Source organism: Tauraco erythrolophus, chromosome 5 (assembly GCF_009769465.1).
Source record: "Tauraco erythrolophus isolate bTauEry1 chromosome 5, bTauEry1.pri, whole genome shotgun sequence".
Classification (NCBI taxonomy): Eukaryota; Metazoa; Chordata; class Aves; order Musophagiformes; family Musophagidae; genus Tauraco; species Tauraco erythrolophus.
The window spans coordinates 62,890,492-62,915,143 of record NC_141469.1 but is presented as its reverse complement, the minus strand read 5'-3'; the positions used below and the strand labels follow the sequence as shown (position 1 = coordinate 62,915,143).

Below are 24,652 nucleotides of genomic sequence, written 5' to 3'. Positions count from 1 at the left end.
ACAATGTCAGTTTTTATAGTTTTTCATGAAGAACACCAGAATATTGCAACGCTTGGTATCTGTCTTTAATCAGCTGGATATGAATGTGTCTATTCTGAGAGTGTAAGGTTTTTTAATTTCCTTTTGCATCTTTGGGTAATGGGAATACTACTGGATTCTACTTAATTATTCTCCTTTTCATTTTTTGTGCATCACTGTTTTGGGTCTGGATGAGCAAGTTGCTTTTACAGACATTGCTTTGAATTAGCAAACTTTTTTCAGTATGATAATCTTCCATTTTAGAAATTAAGCAAATTTCCTTTTTTTAACATCAGTTTGTACTTCAGACATTATTTCATAGGGAGTTTTAGGGAGTTGCCAGTCTGGAACTGGATGACTGAAGAAAAGCAGATTATGCAGCTTCGACATTTTCAGTTTTATTGCCAGCTACAGCTCCAACCCTTCTACCAGTTGACCAATCTTATGGCCCTATGAAAGCTTCTTCCATTTTTTTCTGTTATTTTGGATAATTTAGAAACATGTTTCCGAAAGGATACAGTGGTGTTCCATATACCTTGAATTGTATTCCTCTCTTTTGCAAAAAGGCAGAACCTAATTTGAAAAAAAAATTACACCAAATACCCCCTTTTTGAATGTAAGTCAGGGATTGACTGTATTGATATCATCTCACTGTTTCCAAAACACCCGTTGCAGTGACTCATACATAATTCCCTAAGGAGTGAAAAGAACATTTGAAAAAATGAAGAAGCGTGCACTGAACTGGAGCTGGAAAAGCTGGCAGGAGATCCTAGGTCTAGCCCTATCAAAAGAAAAACAATGATCTGTGGAAAAAAAAAAACAAACAAAAACATTTTTTCTATATTAATGTACATAAAAAGGTTACTGTGTGTCCTTTATAAAGATATAATGAGATTTTGTTTTTATTTGTCTTCAAATGGGAGAGAATTCATAGATTTTTTGCTTCTCTTCCCTCATTTTTAGAAAGCCTGGAAGTGCAGTGTTCAGATGTATGTCGTGCTCACTTCTTCCAAGATCTCCCTTCACCCTGTTATCATTGATTTGGTCTCTTCCAGAGTTTTTCAAATAATTTTAAGACTATCTTGTTTTTCCACTTAAAAAAGGTGGTTGTGATTTTATTTTTTTTTAACATGCGTGCCTTCCAGTTCGACTATCATTATTGTATTAATATTTTAGAAGTTTGTTACATTTTCAGCTGAGCCAAACTTCTAATCAGTGAGACACAATGATTAAAAATTATTTCTCTTTTTTTTTTTTGATATCTCATTAAATAATTAAAAAAAAATAGAGGAAGCCATAATTCATAAAGGAGAAGAAACTCTAGAGGTTCTGAACTAAGGCATTGTGGCTGATACGATGACCAAAATAGTCCTGCGATTGTGGTTTGACTTTGCCTTTTTTCCAGGCGTTATTTGGAAAACTTTGTCTTAGCTATCTCTGAAGAAATAAATAACCTCCAGGAGCTGTGGACTGCACCATGCATTTAAACAGTTAGTTCCCTTTTTTCTTTTTTTTTCTCTTTTTTTAAATGCCTGTAAAATGCTCAGACAGAGTTAACTTTCTTCTTAGCATCCCATATGATCCTTCATTTTAGATTGTGACTGAGATGGGGAGGGAGGAGTGAGCAGCTGTGAGATGCTGAGCTGCCTGCAGTGGTTAACCCGTAACAAATACCTTCTGTCATATTTGTCCTTGGTACAGAGAAATTGGAGGAAAGAGGTGAATGAGTATGGCTGTGTGTTTGTGTATCATTTTCTTGTTCTATCCAATATTTTCCCAAGCCTGCAAAAATGGAATGTATTTAGTGTCTGGAAGGGAACAGTAAATAAATGCATTATAATGCAAATTGTGCCTAACAGTTATAATGAGGCTAAATGTGATACAAGATAAGTCATAGTTCTGATGACAGCAAAATAAACTAATTACTTTGAGAAGTGTTATGTTTCAATCAGAGAACTGGCTAAGTGGAAGCTCGTAACTGCTCTATAGGTGGTGGAAGTGGAATGAAAAGATATTTAATGTCATGTAGACCAGGAGTGTAAGAAATTCCTGCTGATTGAGACTAATGATCTGGGATGGTGTCAGAGTGGCAGCAGGACGTGCATGTAATCTTGACAGCTTTGGACTCTTGCATCATCCACAACTGTTGAATTAGAGTTTTTAGAAGGTACTTTCCTGCCCAGTCCTTTTACAGTCCACTTACGGACCTGTCATCCATCACGTTACCTCATCCTTTGTTCAGCTGTCAGTACAGTCCCTCTCCACAGCCTCCTGTGCAGCACATTCCAGATCACCGTGCAAATAACATTTTTTTGGTTCATCTCCTATCAATTTTGTCAAACCTCTCCAGTTCTTGTACTTAGGGTAAACAGTGGTTTTCCATTCAATTTATCCATCACCTTCATGATTTTCTAAACTTCAGCTGTATAGCACTGAGCCATCACATCTCCAAACTGCAGTCTTCAGATGAAAGGCCAGCCTTTCTGAGCTTGCATCTTAAGACACCTGTCTACCTTCTCCTTCATTCTGGTTGTCCTTCTCTCTACTTTGCTAACTCCTTTTGAGATGCGGAGACCAGAACTAAATATAACTGAAGACATGAACGCCTCAAAATTTTATGCATTCAAAATGATGCTCTCTTTAAGCATCCTTCCTGATGATGCCTACTATTTTGTTGGCTTTTATAGCTGACTCCGCGCTCGGAGCAGGAATTAGATGCAAGTTGGTAAGAGATGAGTGCTTAGCAGTGTTCAGACAGTCGAGTGGCAAAGCCTTCCTTTTGATTTCTAGGGTAAGTGAGATGCTGTCTTCAGAATTCCTCTCAGGGCTTTATTTAGATCTCTAGCAGCCTTCTACCTCCTTGCAAAATGAGCCTCTTCACATGTCCTTATCCTTCCCTTTCTCATGCTGGCTTTTGAGTTCCTTAAAAAAAAGTAGTGGAAGAACAGATTATATGTAACACTTCTGCATTTTGTTTGCCTTCCCTGTTTAAACTAGAACAAGCAGAGAGGTCAGAAAGTTTATTGAATAAACTCTTTATTTTTTTAAATTGGACCCAGTCTGACTCCCATTGTTATCATAGTAACCTAGACATAATTTATACTGGATTTTTTCTTAATTTCTGACGTTTTATTATGCAGAATGAGATGTGAGAAAAACACTGTAATGTAGGATTAAAGTATTGTGTGGCTTAGTTAAACATGGACATGAGTCAGCAGCATGCCCTCACCGTGGTAAAGGCGAACGACGTAACGAGTTACACTAGGAAGAGCTCAGCCACCGAGCAAAGGGATGTGGTTGTTTTCCAGACAAACAGCGTTAACAAGCCTGTGTCTGGAGCACTGGTTCATCCTCCTGCACTGGCCCGACGCAGGAGAGATGTTAGCAAATGGAGAGGATCTATCAAAGACCTGCTAAGGAGGTTAGAGGGCTGCAGCGTGGGACACAGTCATGGAAAGAGTTGATTTGGCTGGAGAAAAGCCTAATGGGGAATCTAATTGTGTCGTTTCACCCTCAAAATTGAGGTTACAGAGAAAATGGGAATAAAATCTTCTGAGGGGTGCACACTGAAAGGACAAGAGGCAACTGTCACAAGATGCAACATGAGGAACTTCTACTGAGGTGTGAGGGAACATACCTTCGCTGTGAGACTGGTCAAGCAACTGGAACAGGTTGTCCAGAGAAACTGGAGGTTTTCAAGGTGTGACTGGAAGAGCCTGATCTAACCACGAGGCTATCTCTGCCTACGGCAGGTTTGAGTAGGTGACGTCTTTCTGATCTCAATTTTTTGTTTGATTCTGTATTTGTGAATAGATGGTGAGACATTGCTAAAATGTGTGCGTCCTTCTCTGCAGATTTCGGTGTGATCTAACATCCGTCCTATTTACAAATAGGTAATTTTAGCAGGAAATCTGAACTGTTGGCAGTGTTTCCCTGTTGTCCTCTCAGACAGTAGTACTGCATAAAGCGGTGACTGTATGGTGAGTGTTCATGGGTGCAGCTGTTGTACTCTGGAGACTTCACATTCAAGACACTTTCTGTGCAGTTTCCTCCAAAATCACCCACCCTTGTTCTAACTCCACCGACCTCGCTGGTCACTGAAAACACTGAGCAGTTTTTGAAATCTCAGCCTTTCTTCTCAATGAGGACTTCATATCTCTTGGTGGAGGGGCAGGGGGGAGTGCTATAGAAGGGTTAAAGTTGTTTTAAAGCAAGGACGGAGGTGGTACCAGTGCTAGCCCCTGTGGTATGTGGCAACCATCGAGAGGATGCTGCGCTTGTCTGCCTCTGTGCCGCCCTCTCCTTCCTAAAACGCGTGGTTGGTCCTCCCTGCACGGTGCTTTGGGGCGCAGCCTGAACTGTGCTCAAGTTAACACATCCTGTGTGGGTGATTGGTCTTTGGGAACGCTTTGGGCATTTCTCCGTTTCCAGGATCTACTTACTGAGGTAAGTGTGGGCACCGGCCAGTGATGTTCTCCAGTGGCCGGTTGCTTCAGGAAAAAGTCTTCATTCAGCCCTTAGCAGAGACTTCTCCCTTCTTGCCTAGAGTGTATTTAGTACCGGCTCTCAGGGTGTTAAGGTACTGGGTTTAAATAAATAAAGGTTCATAAATTTATCTGATCTGCTGTTTCTCTGTGTGTGTGTGCATAGGATGACAAGGAAGCCAACAGACCCATGCCAAACAAAGGAGACCATGGACTAGGAAACGAGAAGTTCAAACCTGTGGTACCTTGGCCTCATGTTGAAGGTGTGGAAGTAGACTTGGAATCCATTCGAAGGAAAAATAAGGCCAAAAATGAACTAAATCATCATGGTGGTGGTGATAACAAACAACAAAACATCATCCAGAGGCAGTATATCACATTTAAGCCTCAGACATTTGTATACCGAGATCCTGTATTACGACCTGGAGTCCTTGGTAATTTTGAACCCAAAGAGCCTGAGCCTCACGGAGTTGTTGGTGGCCCTGGAGAGGAAGCAAAGCCATATGTTTTGGGACCAGATTACAAAGAATCCATTCAAGCCAGCATTAAAGAGTTTGGGTTTAATATGGTGGCAAGTGATATGATCTCACTAGATCGGAGCGTTAATGATTTGCGTCAAGAAGAGTAAGCAATTTTTTTGTTTTCTTTTAGTTCTGTTTTTACCGGATTTAATTATTTTCTTTCCCTGTATCTTAATTGATGCTTAAAATAATATTATTAATTAGGCCAAATACTTAAGGCTTTTTGTCCTGACAGACAAGAGTGCTGTACTATACCAAATGTTTCCATATATTATTCTTAATGCAGTTCCAATTATTTCTTTCATGAATACTTAATCTGTATTGATTTATCTCTCAAGTCACTCATTTTGGTGTGTAATTGCATGTGTTTGCATGTTCCAGGTCCAGCCACAGTCTTTATTGTCATATCTTCTTTTTTTAATCTGTAACTTCTTAAGATTTGTTTTTACGAAAGAATGCTTTTTCTTTATTATGTCATGCAGAAGTTCCTATACTACAGTTAGTTTATTCAGTTTTGGTTTCACTCCAGTGCTTTGGAGGAAAAAAAAAAAGAGAACAGAAACAAAGAAATATTGTTGCCTTTAAAGAACTCTGCTTAATTACCTGCATTAACAGAAGTATAGATCTGCCATAGTGGTGTTTGGGGTTTGGAGCTGATGGAAGAGTAGTCTTTTAACAACTTACCACCACATTTGTCATGAAGAAGGAAGCAATCTTAGAAAAAACATTTTCTATTTGCTGGGAGGGTGTATACTTTGGTGTGGGGAAATTCTGGTAAGTTATTTGCTCAATGATTACTAACAGGTGTACACAGTCTCTTCTAATCTTTGCTGTATGCTGAGCCAAATTTACTCCCAGGCTAATCTGCATTTGATATAATTTTCCTTGTCAAATATCAGCTAAGGACAGGTCTCTGAGCAAACTAATTGGTAGGGTTTTTTAGTTGGGTGAGGGATTTTTTTCTGTTTTTTCTTTCGTGATTTTGGTTTTTTTCTTGCATTTGGCAGGAAGAGTATTTGCATTTAAATATGCAATGAGGTACTTGCCTGTTTTCACTTCCCTCTCGTCCCTAGCAATGGAGCTATACCGATCCTTGGATTGGATGCCGACCTCTGGATTGGATGTTTCCAGCTGTGGCAGCTGATCTGTTTGGTTGGTCACCAGCTGGTTACAGAGGCTCTGCTGTGGCCTTTTATAGTGGGTGTTTCTCCATTTCGCCAGATAGGAGAGAACTGCCCAACTATGAGTCTGACTCATGCCTGTGCACGTACAGCTGCTTGGATTTAGTACCTGGTGTGTACTCATTGAAAGCAAATGAAGTGCACGGAGTATGGCGTTTCCCTTCCTTCATTTCATGTTCCTTGGGTGACTTGCTAAAGGTTTCTGCTTCCTGGCATTGGGAGGAGAGGACCGCGCCTGTCCGCTGCCGGCAGCAAGGGAGCATTGACTGTCCTGGGATTCGTTTCAGTTTTCTTTCTTTGCTGCGGTCAGCAGTTGGGACCTCTATGCTAAAGAGATTTTTCTGAAGAGGAAGAAACTATTTGGGTGACCTGCATAGGTTGGCGTTTTCTTTTGGGAGGTTATTCCCTAGACACGACTGATGCTGCTGAGGCGTTTGCAGCCACTGGGGCCCCTTTTGTCAGCGGCAACGAGACTAAGAAAAACCATTCCCCTGTTGGGTGCTGTGATTAGCTGAGCAGAAGGGAGCTGATGCTGGGTGTTGACAATCACAGAGCTTGCTTTGACCCTGCCTTCCCTAGAGAGAGGGACAGCTGCAAGGACAGCAAAGCAGAAATGGCAGCATGTCATGTGACAGTGGGACCGGGCTGCCTCTGCCCAGGCTAATAGCCATAATCTTTGTCAGCAGAGCTCAAGTACTCCCTCCGCTTCATTTTTCCCCAAGGCGGAGGAGGGCATCAGAGACCGTGCGTGTCTGCCAGATAGTTCCACACCTATAGCTTCCTGAAGTATTTTTGGCATCATCTCAGAGTTTGTCTTTGCTTCTGTTCTGAAGGAAAGTAATAAACAGAAATTCCCAAAGAATTAAATACTTCACATACTTTGAGGAACAGGAGGGACAGCCATGTGACCAACCAAAGTAGAAGAGATGAATTTTAGAAACAGTTTCCTCCAAGCATGCTTGCGGATAAGTCTTCCATGGAGGTCAAAGCCAGCAGCTCAAATCAAAGTTAGGTTTTATTATTTAATATTCTAAGCAAGCAAACAAAAGAGCGTGAAAAACAATGTGAACAAAAGATGTCTTTCAGACAACTTTATATAAAATATTTTATGTATTGAATACTTGGGATGCTTGCAATTGCCTTAGATAGGTTAAAGATTTATAGCTTCCGTGCATCTCCTGGGAACAGCAGAACAGAGGGGAAACAATGTAAGATTGGCTGATAGTGATGTATGCTTTATGGTATCAACATATTCACTTTCCTGCTCATTCCCTGATATCAGTGAGAAATGCAGCAAAAGGTAGCCTGTTGGATGCACTATTTATTTTCCTCCCACTGATGTGTTTAATAAGTCCAGAAGCTGTTTTGGTTGATAAGGCTGGTCAACATTCAGTTTAATTCTACTGAAGAGCAGTATAATAATCTTTTTTTAGTTAATGGTATCTTGGCATCACTAATTGAGGAAGATCTTTCAGGCAAAGACCAGGTTATTTGTTCAGACATTCACATCCAGGTAGACCTGACCTCAGCCATCTCCTTTAGGCATCAAAATCTTTAAGCATTACCGTAAGCAGTCAGGTTTGTTCAGTGATGTACACCAAATGCTTTCCCAAGCAGTGCTAGCAGGAGTGGAATAGTGCTGCAAGAACTGTCTCAGCTTAAATGCCACATAGCCTTAGAGCTTGTCCCTGCTTGGAAGGGAAAAAATGCCAATAAAGGTTGATTCAATCCTGCTATGTTTAGGTTTGACTTTGGAGTGGGACACATGCCCAAGATCATCTGCCAGCTGCCTTTATTGATTCAGTAGGAACTTTGCTGGTGATTCTGGGCAGTCTCAGCTGCTGTAAAAAGCCTTAACTCTTGCTGCGCCCTGTAGAGAGGAAGAGCGTTGGATGGTGTGTTGAAGTTGTTTGTCAGGTACATCAGAATATTTCTGTTTTGCCTGTACCACATGCTTTCGCCTCATGGATTTTAACCAATCTATTTCAAGGTTGCAGCCAAGCACTTCCTAGGCTTGGTTAAACGAAATCAAGAATGTTTAGGGATATGTAAAAGGCAGTGTACAAAATTTCAAAAGATGGCATCATCTCACTGCAGCCTTTCAGCACTCTGCAGGAGGGCCAGGGGAGCCATAAACTGGGTTTAGGTGGAGCAATACCTGTTTTCCAGCTTATTTCTAGTTGCAAAGAAGTAGAGCAGGCGTAGCAGGCCCAGTCCAAAACTTCTGTATAGTTGCTGGAAGAAAACGTTTTCTTAAAACTTGTGGGTTTTTACCATTTTTGATCTTTTTTATCCTGATAGGTGTCAGCCTTTTACTTTTAAAAGCAGTCTATATTGAGTTTTACATGTTGCTTCTGCCTGCTAGCAGACCTGCAATAAAACTAATGTTAGCTTTAGGGAAGAAGGATATTAATTTGATTGCTCCCTGGATTTTTTTTTTTTTTTTTTTTTTTTTTTTTTTTGTGATCAGGAGTCTGCACACAGGTAGAGCTGAAGTAAAAATAGGGTGATAAAGTTTCTGGATGATCTTAGATTCAAGATAAACACATCATGCTAGGGAAATTAAAAATAGACCTAGGTTTGAGGATGTACATTATCAGGTAATAAGGTATGTGCTCTCAAAAAAAAAAAAATCATAACTGAAAAGAATTGCTGCTAGGAAGAACAAGAAATTAGTTGTCTTTCCAACATAATGAGCCACCTGTCCAGGGTATTTTTAAATAAAATGAAATTTTAAAAATATTATACTAGGTCTGACCAGAGATATTTTTCTTGACAGTCTTGTCTCTAGCTCTGTCCAATAACGTATGCTTGGGAGAAGACATACGAAAATGGACTAAGTTTCATTCCTGGCAACCAGTGGGGTGGGACACTTGAGCAAAAAATTGCAACAGGATTGTCATGCTTCATAGACTTTTTCTGTGCGCAGACTTGTCTTTTAAATGCATTTATATTCTTGGAATTAATGGTATCCTGAGTCAGTGACTTTTTCCAGGCTGAAGAACATAGTGTTTGTTTAACCTCTCCTCCCAGATGCTGTCGTGTACCTCTGTTAGTCTGCTGCCCTGTGACATGGGAATATCAGAGATACCTACATCAAGCTGCTATATAAATGTTACATACTCCTTCCTTATTATTCCTACCATTCTATTTGCCCTTTCATGAGCTCTGAGCTAAAACACTTAAAAGAGCTATACACGTTTGACTCTAAAGAATTTTTTTTTTTGAATGATAATGCCAAGTTTAGGTTCTGTTGCTGAGTATATGCACAAGGAGTGGTGTAACGCTACGTATATGTTCATTTGCACTCGCAATGAGCTCTCCTGCCAGCTCATTTCCTCAGTAATGTCCTTAAATTATTTTGCAGCTGTTTATAATCATTTTAATTGCAACTACCAAGAACTTTTTTATTGTTCAGTAATGACCCGGAAGAAGAGATGGACAGCTTGGATCCCAGCACAGGCACTTACGCTGCTATAGTCACAAACTCCCTTTAAAAAATGGAATGAACAGACAGTTTTTACGCTTTAGCAGTTATTGATCTAAGAGATCTTCCATCATACCCTACCATACTTTGATGAAGAACTGCTTGTGAAGAAAGCAAAGAACCTCCTCAAAGGCTTTGGAAATTCAGTGACTCTATTAATAGACTCACCAGTTTTTAATTTCTTCAAAAAATGATAATATGTTTCTACGACATGGCCTTCTTCCACAAAAGCTGTGTCTATGGTTTACTAATTTTGTTAGTTATTACTAGCTTCTTTTCAACACAGAAGTTAGACTTAGTGGTCTGCAATTCTTTAGCTCCCCAGGTCCCTTTTATAAAAATTGGTGTCATGTTTTCCTCCTTTTGTTTGTTTGATAACAAGGCTAGTGTCAGCAATAGTTATACACCACCATAGCTTGTCCATTTATGTTGCGTTATTTTGGAAATACTGGGTTTATTTAACAACAAAAAAAAAGAAAAATAGAAAAAAAGCAATGAGGCTATTCATGGCAGAAAAACCCAGTAGTAGAAGCTGTCATGCAGATATCTGCTACAAAGTCCCTCAGTTTTAGGTAGCTGAAGATAGGAGGATATAGGGGGAGGTATCACTATGTGCTTGCTCTGGTTTTGTTCTCTTCCCTGGGTGTCTGGCGTTGGTCACTGCTAGGAGTTCAACGGAAATGCTTCTCTCTTCAACGGAAATGTGTCTCTCTTCGTTTTGATCATCTATCAGCTGAACAGACTTTCTGGCAGGCATCCTACTTTTGTGATGTTTGAAAAAAAAAATCAATAGCAGCTTTTATACTTCATTAAGCTATTTCTCAAACTTTTTTCTTTATCTTATTATTTCCATTGTTTGCCTGAATTAGTGCTCATTTCTGTTTTCCTTGTTTGGACACCACCCTGTGCATTTGAAGAATATCTATCTTCCTGCTAACAGCATCTGTTTTTTAATCATGTTGGATTTCCCTAGTTCCTATCTAGGCTTTTTTAATGATAAATGATAAACACTCTCAGCTTCTGATATGGTGTCCTTGAAGAAGCTCCGTGATACCTGAAAGCACTTTACCCTTAGTGTATCTTTTCATTAAGCCAGTTAATTTCTTCATAGTTCCCCTTTTCAAAAGGAGATGTTACTTGGACACCTCTCTCTCGGCATGAGAACTTCAGTGTGTTGTGACTGCAATTAGAGCATGTCTCCTACACAAGTATGTCTTCAGCTGAGCTCCACGTCGTGCTGAGGACTCAAAACGTGCTGCTTCTCTTATGGGTTCTCGGGAGTTGGAACTAAATGACCTTTAAGGTCCCTTCCAATCCATACCATTCTGTGATTCTATTTACTGCCTCCTGCAAACACTGACTAGTGACGCCTGAAACGGTAGTCTCTTGAAACACAGTTTTTGTTTACTGTGTCCCCTGAGGTGGTGGAAGTCTCCTGCCTGTATTTTCTGTCCTCTCAGGTGCTCCGATTCCTCTGTACATGTGCAGGTGGTGTCTGAGTCCTCCTTGGGCAACCGGTATTTCTGTGTGATTGGATCGATGGCTCCCCTATGTCTTCGTGCTAGAAGATGCGTGGCATGTTTAAGTTCTAGTAGTCTGGTTATGGTTTGCTTTAGAGAAGGCAGTCCTTGGATAAAGTTAATTCAAAAAAAAATCACCGGGTACTAAGGAATTCAAAACACCGCTCTACACCATTTTCTCATCCAGGCACTGAAGCTCTGCTTCTTTCTCTTTTTGCCATTGCCTGGAAATTTGATAAATCCAGCTATTTTTTCCCTTCCATCTGGGGGAAAAAAAAAAAAAAAAGAAAGAAATTGTCCATGTCCCCTCAGCCTCGTGACTGAGGGTATGAGGTGCTGAATGAGTCCTTGGGCCAGGCCCCTGTTGTGCTTCTTCTGATCTCTTTTATTACTTCCCGTGGTGTAGCTAAAGATAGGCACGGCAAAGCAGGTGCTGGCCAACGGGGCTGTGGCATTTGGTAGCTGTGGTAAAATAGAGACCTAAGTGAAGTGATTATCACTCTTAGACATCCAATTGCATGAAGTCTGTGGTTAATTGTCATGTCAATTCAATGAAAAATGTTCTTTCTTACATTCTCATGGAAGACAATAGTTCTGCTGCATGACTATCTAAGCAGAAAGTGTTGTATAATAGTCTCAGTATGTTTAAAAAAATATTAATACAAATCCCAGTGTTAAATGTTGTCATTGTGTGTTGGCCGCCTCCTGACGAGGCAAACTGCATTTTGGTTTTTAGATCCTAAATGGATCCTTGCAGGATGTAGCCTTATGCTTTTTATTCCCAATGGCAGTTGTTAATAGCTGGTTTGTTGGGGAAGAAGGTATTCATTTGGAGTTGGAAGCTTTCTCACGGTCAGGATGATGGATGTGCTCTTGGTAAAGCCACGTTGGCTGTTCCGGGCCACCTTCTCCTTCATGCATTTGGAAATGACTTCCAGCAGCATATGCTCTGTCCTCTTTCCAGGGGCTGAGATTAGGCTGTCTGGCCGTAATTCCCTAGATCCTCCTTCTTGAAGGTGGGCATGGCATTCATCTTTGCCAGTCCTCAGGAACCACTGTCAAGCACCAGGACCCTATAAAAACGGTAGAGCATGATCTCGCAATGACATCACAAGCTCCCTCAGCACCCTCCAGGGCAGCCCATCCAGTCCCATGGACTTGCGCTGTGTTTATCCCATTTGCTGTGATACGTCCAATGAAGTGGTCCCTGACCCACACTTCCTCTATGGTGGATATTCCTTCACTTCTGCAGACTTTGCCACTAGATGCAGGGACTTGGGAGATGTGGCAGCAAACCTTGCAAGTAAAGACTGAGGGAAATCAGGTGTTGAGTGTCTCAGTCTTTTCTGTGTGCTTCGATACTAAGTTGCATCTCATTCAGCAGAAAATCCCTGTTTCCTTTAGTCTTTCTTTTGCCTACAAGCCCTTCTCATTGCCCTTGCCATGGATTTCAACTCCACTGGAGCTTTGCCTTTAATTCTCTCTGCATGTGCTCAGGCAGTACTTCTGTACTCCTTCTAGGTAGCCAGTCCATGCATCTACCTTCCCTACTCTTCCTTTTTGCATTGGAGCTCCATCAGGAGTTCTTGGTGCAGCCAGGGGGGGCTTTCTGCTATGCCTGTTTGACTTCCTGCACATGGGAATGGGCTGCTCCTATGTTTTGGGGAGGTTGTCCTCAAAGAAGCCATTCCTGGGCCCTTTTTGGCAAAGTTGCAACACCTGAAATCATGAACTTCTCTTGGCAGATATTAGGAAACATTTAAATAATGGTTTCTCTATGAAAGAGTCAAAAAGGGAGTGAAAATTGCCTGATGGACAAAACCACTGATGGCTATGAGTGTGGAGCTCTGAGAAGAGGCTGTCTGGTATGTGTGGCTCATTTCAGGAGCTGCACCTGCTTACACAAGACCAAAGCCGTGCAAGTTGTTCGAAAAAATCTGTATTCAGTATTTCTAAAAAATACATATCTACAATGCATTAGTTGCAGTAGTGTCTTTGTAGTTTCTTTTATCTCAAAAACACTAAGTTTAACACTAGTTAGTGTTTAACACTAACAATGCAGGTTTTCCTTTATGAAGTTCACTTTCACAGTAGAACACTCCAATCCATGTCTGCCATTTCCATTGCTATATTTTACTGGGCTTGAGTCATGCTTATTGCACTTGGGGTTGAAATTGGAGTCAAGCAGCATTCTCTTCAAGTATGTTGTAAGTGATGCTCTCTGAAACTCCCTATCTGTCCTATTAACTAACTTACATTACTGTAGAGCCCTTGAGCCAAGGATACTGTTGATCAGATTTCATGCCAGGGTAATTAACTGTGTTGGCTGTAAGAAAGGATCATACTTTGCTCAGGCTTGATATGCTGCTGTTATCCAACCCATGGAAGACTTGCTTACAAATTATTCTTACTGACCCAGAGGGTTTTAGTCTTATGACTCTATATAAGCTAGATTTTTTTATTATTATTATTTTTTGGACAGCTTCTTTTGACAGATGTTGCAGGAATTTTATCCTGAGTAGTTTAACTGGGAGAAGCATCATGACTCTTTGTGAATGTTTATGGCGTGAGACAAATTAATCTCTTACTGGATTAATTTTTTTTATCAATATGACAATAGATAACTGCTGTCCGCTCACCAGTATGAGCCAGAATTTCAACTGCATCAACCACACACATCTGTCAGTCCGATCATGGCAAAACAAATACTTTTAAGTGTTTTTTCCTTCCGTGGATTATCCAGTTCGACTTTTCCTTTTTAATGACGTTAGTGCTGTTACAGAGCATGCCCCCTGGGCCATACAAATTTGTACTTGAATAATTGGATCTGTTGCCACGGGTCACCTTTTTACTTCAAACAGAACAACTGGCAATAAGCTTTTGTTGAAAAACTGAAAAAGTAACTTTTCCTTGCTTGAGTACAATGCTCCTTGTGTACAGAAATGTGATTTTGGACAACTGTTTTTGCAGCTCATGACATTTTACAAAACAAATAAAAAACAAATGAGAATTGGCTTGTGTAGTTTTGAAGGGCATTCATTTTATTTTTTGTTTATTTTTTAGTACAAGCAGAGGAGGGAGTTCTTGCCAAAAAGGAAGTCTCTTGACTTTACTTAGGAATACACACATGCAGAGCTGTGTGTTAGTAAAGCAGAGCTGTTAGTAAAGATATTTTTCCTATCATAGTTTGATGGTGACAGCCTGGACCCTTTGTTTGGTCCAAGTGCTATTAAAAATATCAATCTGTATAGAAAACTTCTGGTGCTGGACTTGAGTCGAAAAAACACCTACATCTTTAGTTATAAACAATTATTCAGAGTTTAAAATATGGCACATTAATTTTGACTGCTCGGTAGAAATGGATGGTCTTTTTACTCTGGGCAAATAACATGAATTTAATATATTCTCTTGCAGTAAGTACTTAATTGTCCAGTCAATCTTGTTGTAGCTAAGGAGATTGAATAGAAAAGCTCTGGAGTGAAGCCCGCTTTCTTCAGGAATGTGATTAGTTCCTTAATTATAGCACTGTACAAATTACGTATTCGATACTGCTATACAAAAAGATTTCAGTAATTACTGTTGGTATCTGTGTCATTGGAAATGGAGCATTAGGGACTTGGTTTCATTTTGCATGGTACCTCGGGAAAGTCTTTTATTCAAGTGCCACATAGTACTCTGGAACTGTTCTGTAACCAAGAAAACTAATTTTACAGTATGCGCATAAATCTTTGTGCGCCTCAGAGCTGGGGTTGAGAATCAGGTGAATTATGGTGGTCATGCTAAATCAAGAAGGCTGGCTTTCCACAGCAGGTTATCGGCTTTCTTACTGCTGACAAGACTCTTGGAGGGGAAAAAATCAGTTTAAAACGTAATTCGCCATGTATTGTCAGAGCATCTCCTTGTGGTCAGGAAAGACTTAAATTCCAGGCATTGGCCTTATAGCAAAACCAAGTATTTCCTGTTAATGTTTCACATCCCAGTCGTGAAAACTACAGTGAAGATGGATCCTGTGTCTCTTTAGTGTTGACTGCTAGCATTTCACATTTTAAGTTTCAACAGAGAGATAGTTCACCTAAAGAGTACAGAGAAGTTGACAGAGGCACCGTGTGTGTTGTCGGTAGTTAAAGTTACTTACCTGTGTACGTGCATCTGAAATGAGAAGACCAATCTCTGAACAGAACCTCTTACTCAACAAAAATGTATAGCACAGTGCCTGGAGTATATTTAAATTCTGCCTTAAACCTTGACTTGTTCAGAGGATGGGGCAGAGAAGAGTCTCAGAGGTTTCCTGCAGCTGCTTGTGTAACCCTCCAGGTGCTGTCTTGCATCACAGAAATTTTCAGGCAAACGGAGGAGGCGTTCTGTCAAGTGAGTCGGAATCTGAATGTGAAACTAAAAAATTAAATTAACTTCTTATGCTCCGCCTTGTTCCTGTTAACCAGAACTTATTGTGGTAGAGCATTTAAATAAACCTTGCATGATGTGAGGTATAATTCAGTCCAACTGAGCATGGGCAGGAACTTCAAGGTTTAATATCTGATAAGCAAGTCATGGTGGAAATAAAGTATTTCCATGGGACCGAGTGCACTGCCCTAAGCTTCTTTCTAGCTTTTTGTTTATTATGTTAGGTAAAACTTGTCAGCGTTTGATAAATCTGAAATTTTTCTTTTCTTCCATTCTCTTCTGAGCTGTACGTAAGCAAAGGCACCGTGCTGTAACTTCCTAAACTAGTGCCTACCTCAACGGAGAAATTACAAGAATCACCATATGCAGTGAGTTGTAGCTTTGTACCGGTGTTTTCTGAGGACTCGGTGCCGGTGGCTGCAGCAGTGGCATGGTATGTCACAGTGCTGCAGGAGGTCTGGAGACCTGAAGGGAGATACTACACCAGGTTAAAACAAAACAGGAGAGAAGAGGGGTTTGGCTCCATCTCTCTGTAAAGTGGCTTCCCCTGCCCTGAGGAAGGGGGTTTATTTGAGCTGCCTGGCTGCCCCAGCTCTCCTGCCCCATGGTATTTGTTGCTTCAACTTTTTCAGCATTAGGCAAGTGGTGCTATGGGCAAAAATCTTGTGATTAAAAAAAAAGAAGCTGCAAAGTTTATTCCTTTAATTTTCCTCTTAGCCCTAATGTTGAGTCTTTGTACAAACTTTGCTCTTAATTTGGATTGTGACACTTTCAGGGGTAGGATAGGAGATGTAGCTTGTGCTTCCAGGGACACTAATAACAAAATTTAGTCACATAGCCTTGCAGGCTACTTCAGGAGTGGAAATGGACAAAGCTTGTAGCTATTGCAACGATAAGAAATGCTGTTTCAACATAGGTTTAAGCTATTAGGTAGCATGTAGTAGAGGTTTTGCTGCTGTCTGCTGAAGTGAAAGAAGAAAAATTACTCAGCCGATCAAGCTGTCCTTCTTGGGTTGTCTGTTTACTTCTTTTCCAGAACCCCTGTTTTGTAAGTTGGCTACTATAATCTTATATTGGTGTTGCTGATGCATAAAAATATCCTGTAGGACTTCACAGGTAACAAATCCAGTATTAACATAAGATTTACTCAGTCATATCTTAACAAAGAAATTCCCAGTTCTATAAGCTGTTTCTGTCTATGCTGGACTTAGGCAATGATCCCTCTGACTTCCAGGCATCAAGCAGCCAGTCTCAGCCAGGACCTTCATCAGCCAGTGATGTCAATCGTACTGGTGAGCAAACTTGACGGTGTTTGTGAAAGAAATTCCTACCCATCTTCCCAGAGGGTAGATGCAGTTTACTGCAGTAGTCATAATAAATTGATGAGTTAAAATAACAAGCAGCCCTCAATTCAGTATTAAAGTATGTCAACAGCATGCTGTCTGCCAAACGACTGTCTCCTTATAAGATAAGAACAGGGCTTACTAGAAGAGGAAGCTACAAATAAAAACAGAGCTCCCAACTTATTTTTTGGCTCTGCTAGTGCTAGACCCTCTCAAAGAGTGAGAACAATGCATGCACTATAAAGCAGTTATCAGTAGGTGATAATTGATGTCACCATGAATCTCATACCTCTTTAAACATGAAATAAAATACAATTTTAAATTGTGAACAGTTTTATATTAATGGAGAAGAGAGGTTCCATTTTTTAATGTCAATTACAATTTCAGGATAAATGCTAAATCGAGACCTTCAGCTTTGTAATGATTCAGGGCTCTCAGGCTTGGAACAGCTGACTTGAGCTTCTTAGGAGCTGGCTGCTGGGGCGGTTACAGGAACACGATGGCAGCTGCCTGCTGGCTCAGAGAAATCTTTGCTGCTACGTTTTGGTCTGAGCACACCAGTACAGTGCTTTAAAATCCAGAGAGGGGACTGATGTGCCTTCGGTAAGGGCAGGTGCTAGTTGGATAATTGACCTGAGGAAGATAGGATAGAGAGTCGTTTGTGGCCACAATACCTCTTACTGTTCTCTGCAGCTGAGGTGCTGGTGCGCTAGGGAAGTTAGGAACTCAGGATGACATGAGAAGCACTTCTGTTGGCTCAGATTGCACTCTAAGTATCTATCTGGTTGGGGCTCACCCTTAAATTGCTGTTGAGGTGTGCTCTCCTTGTTCACTTCTTGCATTTTTGCCTGATGTCTGGAGTACTCTTCCAGCAGAAGCAGCCTCTAGCCTGGACTTTCTTTAGCCTGAGGAAATTTGGGCCTATGTCTGCAACTGTGGTGGCTGCTAACAGGCTGTAGGGTCATCCAGTGCCTGGAGCATGCACCCACCTTTGCTTTTGTGGGACCAGGGGACATCAGTAAGAGCAAGCCAATGAATAGAGTACAAAGCTGTTGGAGCACAAATTCCCTCAAGCCGAGGAGCACTCCAACCCAGATCTCCAGTTTCTTCTGCAGAGGGTTCCCCCATAAAAGGGCTCCTCTCCTGCTGTGGCAGATGCACGAGTTTGTGATTGAGGGACGGGGACATTGGTGTGGCACAGTCTCTGACAGTGCTCTTCCCTCCAGGGGTGGAGAGGGACTAGGACTAATTCACAGCTCAAGTATGCAGGCTAAGAGTCAGAAGAAATGTTACTCACTCTTGTTTCTCCATGAGATCACTACCGTTATCTTCCGAAAGGTTTCTTCTCACTCCAGTGATGAGTCAGTCCGTGTGTTTCCTCAGTACTACCCATGCTGATTTGGGAACAGGAAGTTTTTACTCATGGACTGATCTGAAGATGTTGCTTCCTTTCACCCAAGTGAAAGGAAACAGCATTTCCCTGCAGCGCTGCCCGGGGAAGGTGTTGCCAGCCCTTCGCAGATCTCTGCACGCCTGCTCCTTCTCGCCCTGTACAATAACTCTTTAAAGAGGTTGGGAAGAGTGATGTGCAGTGTCTAGAGTCAAGACTGGCTTAAGGATGCTACCCTCTCATTCCTGCATGTCTGCTGCAATGTGCCGTCCTCTCAGCTCTACCAATGAGAATTCAAAATAATTTTTGTTAAGTGAGTTTGTTTACTAATTTGTTTCACAGAACGTCACAGCCTGCAGGCTACCCCTGAAAGGGCACCATGCTACCTTATGTGGGCAGGACAAAGCACCCAAGGGATGAAGCTAGAGGTTGAAACGTATTTAAATCCTCTTTGTCACAGGCCGTTTAGTGCTCTGAATGTGTCCCATGCCAGTTTTCAATAGCTTGCAGCTTTTGCATGGTTACTCATACCTACTTGACCTTATCTTTGAAAACTGAAGCGTGAGTCTGGAATTTCAGGCTTTTTCCCTTTCTAGTGCCTAACATTTACAGGGAAACTAGTACTCTAAAATTGAGCTTCAAACACAAGGAAAATGGGTTTATGGTTCCGTGGTATTTGATTTGCCAGCCACTGGATGTCAGTGCTGCTCCACTGGAGAAAGGCTCTTCCCCGCTTCGCTCCCTGTTGATGTGAGGGAAGCGAGAGCAGAGGCTCCTGATTTTTGTTGCTTGAATAATTGGGCAGTGTTTTAATTTTTGAAAAAGTTGCCATAGAGATGAAAATGAGCATTAATTGCACATATCAAGAACAACTACTGTGTTTCAAATCTCTTAATTCTCAGTGCAGGATACGAGACAAGATTGCGCATAGGAGTTACTGCAGGCTGTTGGAGCTTGGGGGCTTGATGAGTCAGTCTGTGGACTGTCTAATAAGTGAAATAAAGCCTCTGGAAAAAAATGAAAGTGTGATCTCAGTAGATGTATAAATGTCGTGCTTTTATGGCTTGCAAATGGCACATTTAGCAACACATGATTTTTCAAGTTTAAAAAGTAAAACGTGCTGACAGATTTGAGGAGATTAAGTTGGATATGTAGCAAAAAGTCTGTCTAGACCTCGGGATTTTTGAAAGTGTATTAAATACAGGTCAAGAAATGCTTATGAATTGCTCACAGATGTGTTGTTCAATTCAGGCTTTTGTAGTAGGTTTGGCTTTTTTGAATTATGTTAAATTACTTACTCTCTTTCATTCTTATGCTCTTCACCATTTTGTTCCTAAAAACAACTCACCTACAGAGCAAGAAGTGGGAGAAATAAGCAACCAAAAGATTTCGGGGTTTTTGCAGTGTTTGCTTTGCTTCTGTTGTTGAAGGAAGTCTGAAATATGGTGGCTGTCTTTTTAATTGGAGGGAAAAAAAGCTTCCTACCTAAACTTCAGAAGGTGCAGGTCAGCGGCACAGCGCAATCTGCGTCAGATACTGCCTTCTCCTTGCAGGCAAAAAGTACTATTATTTTGCACTAACTTTTACATGGGCTCTTGAATGGCTCTTGAATGTATAACATTCCGTTTTCCTCTGTTTTAATATAACCATATCAGCAAAATTAATCCAGGTGAATATATAGAATCATAGAATCATGGAATGGTTAGGGTTGGAAGGGACCTTAAAGATCATCTAGTTCCAACCCCCCTGCCGTGGGCAGGGACACGTTCCACTAGCTCAGGTTGCTCAAAGCCTCATCCAGCCTGGCCTTGAACACTTCCAGGGAGGGAACACCCACAGCTTCTCTGGGCAACCTGTTCCACTGCCTCACCACTCTCAGAGTGAAAAATTTCTTTCTTATATCTAACCTAAATCTCCCCTCTTTCAGTTTAAATCCGTTGCCCCTTGTCCTATCACTACACACCCTTGTAAAAAGTCCGTCTCCAGCTTTCCTGTAGGCCCCCTTTAAGTACCGGAAGGCTGCTATAAGATCACCCCGGAGCCTTCTCTTCTCCAGGCTGAACAGCCCCAACTCTCTCAGCCTGTCTTCATAGCAGAGGTGCTCCAGCCCTCTGATCATCTTTGTGGCCCTCCTCTGGACTTGTTCCAGCAGCTCCATGTCCTTCTTGTGTTGGGGACTCCAGAGCTGAACACAATATTCCAGGTGGGGTCTCACGAGAGCAGAGTAGAGGGGCAGAATCACTTCCCTCGACCTGCTGGCCACGCTCCTTTTGATACAGCCCAGGATACGGTTGGCTTTCTGGGCTGCCAGTGCACATTGCCGGCTCATGTTGAGCTTCTCATCCACCAGCACTCCCAAGTCCTTTTCCTCAGGGCTGCTCTCAATCCATTCTCCGCCCAGCCTGTACTTGTGCATGGGATTGCCCCGACCCATGTGCAGGACCTTGCACTTGGCCTTGTTGAACTTCATTAGGTTCTCACAGGCCCATCTCTCCAGCCTGTCAAGGTCCCTCTGGATGGCATCCCTTCCCTCCAGCGTGTCCACAACACCACACAACTTGGTGTCATCTGCAAACTTGCTGAGGGTGCACTCAATCCCACTGTCCGTGTCTCCAACAAAGATGTTAAATAGCACTGGTCCCAGTACCGACCCCTGAGGAACACCACTCGTCACTGGCCTCCACTTGGACATTGAACTGTTGACCACAACTCTTTGAGTGTGACCATCCAGCCAATGTGTAAAGCAGCAACTAGTTCCATTATTAATCTGTTATTAAACACATGATGGTGAATCTTTTTATACAGCCGACTTCACGCATTTAGGTAGCATATCAATTTTATCTCTGCAAATAGCTAAGCAAGTTGTCGACAGCTTAAATGCTTGTGCTACAATTTGGAAGTATTGAGATCTGTAATCAGCTGAAATCTTTTGAGAGAGATCTGTGGAAGCGACCTGAACCGTGCGTTTTGAAGAGTCTAGCACTTGTATATTGGTAGCTTGTAAATAAAATACAATGGACTGTAGCTACTTCAGGCATAAAAACAATTGAGCTGGAGGATTTTGGTCAGTAAACCGTACTTGTAGAGATCGTGCTGTTTCAGAGGTTGCTTACAGCATGCCTGACTAAGAGAAGAAGTGCCCTATTAGACTGGACTTAGTTATAGACTGTTTTGATTCTGTAATTTTCTTTTTCCCACAGGACTGAAATGAATAGTATGTTTCTACCAATTTTATTTTTTTTTTCTGGTGAGTGAGAAATATATATTGATGCTGTTCCCTGACAATAAATGCAATACATCCTTCTGCCCTGAAGAAATGCTCTTTAAATAGCTATAGATCTGTTATGTAAGTTCTTTCCACATTTATCTTAATTTAGTTTCAGAAACTGTGGTGATTTCTGATAATTCTGCACATTTAAACTTTTTGTTGTATATAGAAAAATATAACTATGGAAGTCTGTGCATCCATAAGTTTTGAAGTTTCTATTTGTCAATAATAATTTCATCATACGTGATAGTTGTCTTTGAAAGGTCTGATTCTCTCTAGTAGAGGCTTTACTTGCTGAAAGATGAAAAAAGGAAGTCTTTTGCCCATTGAATCAAAAGCGTTATGTCACTGGGTTTGATGATAGGAATCACGTTGTTATAGTTGGAAAAAGGGCTAGTGGTCCAATAGGGAAACTTCCAGGTAAGGAAATACCTGGACTGCCTGTAATTAGGGAGACCGTGAAGACTCTGATTTAGAGGTGCATTTGGGGAAATGGACATTACAATTGCAAATTAAATGTATTGTTGATAAATGTGATTAATATATATTTGAAAGCGTGGACTGAATTACTCATATTGCTTGTTTCTAAATCATCTGTAATACCTCAGGGAAAAAAACTTGAGTCCAGGTTCACAGTGAAATTGAAACACAAACCCTTTTAAATGGAGACAGAAGTGCCTTTCATGGCTGGAACCAGAATGGGTCTGGTGATTTATTTATTTATTTATTTATTAAGCTACATTTGTTATACCTGGAAGTTTAACCATGAATAATAAGCAGTAAAGATCATGTCTTGTCTGCCATGGGATTACATTTTTCCCACAAGCAGCTATGCTTTTCTGACAGTTTTTGCAAGTGGAGATAGTTTTGTGCAGAACAGCTGACGTGAGCATTTCATGTGCTGCTGCTGTACTTCTAGCAATTTTACTTACTGCATTTAAATCTATTTTATTGTGAAAGGGCAGAAATTAATGACTTTCGATTTGCCTTGCCACAACAATGTTTGTGACTTCTGTAATTATGCAGATTCTGCATGTGGGCTGTATAAAGCCAACCGAAACATTTCACAGACAGTCCTTCTACTGGGTAAACCTGATTTAAAGAGGCTTAGGGAAAAAACAGCGCTGTCTTATTGTGTGTTATGCAGCAGGTGAGCCAAGTGCACAGTCCATCTGAAATCGTGGTATCTGATGGTCTGAAGAAGACTCCCATCCTGACAGCCACAGTTTGGGGCCTTTCTTCCACTGTTCTCTACCGTCCGCACAAGCATCAAGGTGGTGGTGGTGCTGGTAGAGATGTCTCTCGACAGGGTTGGTGCACCTGCACAAGAGGATGCATGTAGCTGTTGAGACAGCAGTTGTTTTTCACCAGCTACATCAGAGAGAGAGAGAGAGAGAGGAAAAAGGCTCACTGGCTGGAAGCAAGCTGCTGTTTGGGCCTCGTACCTCTGTCATGCATTTAAGTTGTATTACCTTTATATCCTCTTTCTCTTTAATCTGAAGGGTGGCCATCAGTGAAGATTTCATTTGTGCAATGATGTTGTTAAGCAGTTCTGTAAATCATCACGTCAAAACTAATTTTAAAAAAATCAAATCTTTTTACAGGTGCAAATACTGGCATTACGATGACAACCTGCTCACCTCCAGCATTGTCATTGTCTTCCACAATGAAGGATGGTCGACACTCATGAGGACAGTCCACAGTGTCATTAAGAGAACACCAAGGAAATACTTGGCAGAAATTGTGCTGATTGATGACTTTAGCAACAAAGGTATATTTGGAATATTAACACACCAGTTGTAGAACAGGAACCTTCCTTTGCTTTAAAAATAATTTTCTTTTGATTTTACCTGCCATGAATTGTGTTGATTCTGCAAGAAAAGTAAGTTGCTTCTTCACAGCCCTTTCAGTTTTCGGTGAAGGAAAAGCTCTTTTCTGATGAACCGGTTTCATAAAGGTGGCAATCCTTTATGTGTATTCAGCACTTTGAAATACAGGATTTGTGGTGGGTGCTCTTCCACAGCTGTGGAGTTGTATATAGTAGAAAAATAGGATAACTAGTACCTCTCTTAGCCCTTGTGAAAACAAGTAGTTTTAAGTATTGAAGGAGTTTGGGTTAAGCCTGTTAGGAATAATTTATTTCTTTATTCCATATAGAAATCCAGATTCCTTTTTTATATACATACATATATATATATACACACACACACACACACTATAACAAAAATGTATCTAAAGCTATTGAATTATTCTGATTCATTTTCACTATATTTTTCATTTTTAACATCCTTTTTTAATTGAACATCATGTTGAGGTGGTTGTTGTTTCTTGTTGAAGGGAGGGGATTTAGGAATTTAAGTGCATTTAAATTTCTGCCTTTCTTTGAGTCCTGCATATCAGCATTTTCAGAAGTCCAGAGCCTGTCTTCTTCCTCTGTGATATACATTGTGGTCTTGGTTTATAGTCATGATGTATGTACTTATGTGTGATTCTTATAAACATATACCGACTTTTTTCCTTTAATGGTGGTATCTTCAGTGTTAATGCAAATGAAGGTTGAATACGGAGAAGAACTGAAAGTGGTATGCTAGAGATATGAGATTATTTATATAAAGGAAATCAGTCTGGTTTTAAACTTTAAGCAAGTTTCAAAACAGTGCGCCAAAGCTGCATGTTCTGCAAGATTTTATTGCAGCATAGTTCCGGAATAGAAGTTGACACAGAAAAAGTGTAGCCGCATAAAGAAAAACATAACTTTGAGCATGCAGGATGACAGTCTCTTTGAGACAACTACGATGATGGCTTTTAGAGCCTGGGCAAGATTGAACTGGTCAGCAGCACAGGATACATTCCCTTTACCCTCCTCTTTGTTTTTATAATAAATGAATTGGGTAGCAGCATGGAAAGCAGATGAGTCTGTTCTGAAACTCTCAGTTTTATCAAGTGATCTGGGCTTCTCCCAGTTCCAGCCTAATGGGAGGAGTTGTTTTCTGCAGGTATAACCACTATAAATTTTAAAACTGAACTTATCACATA

General features: G+C 41.0%; 1 protein-coding gene across 2 annotated transcripts in view; it reads left to right on the top strand.

Annotated features, from left to right (window-relative positions):
* The window catches only part of GALNT7 (polypeptide N-acetylgalactosaminyltransferase 7), a 79,130-nt gene that overhangs the window by 27,217 nt on the left and 27,261 nt on the right, over positions 1-24,652 (top strand). For both annotated transcript variants that reach the window (XM_086611912.1, XM_086611913.1), the window contains exons 2-3: positions 4,669-5,126; positions 23,221-23,387. In XM_086611912.1, the coding sequence (XP_086468038.1) occupies positions 4,669-5,126; positions 23,221-23,387 (625 nt within the window). The remainder of the gene's footprint in view (positions 1-4,668; positions 5,127-23,220; positions 23,388-24,652) is intronic.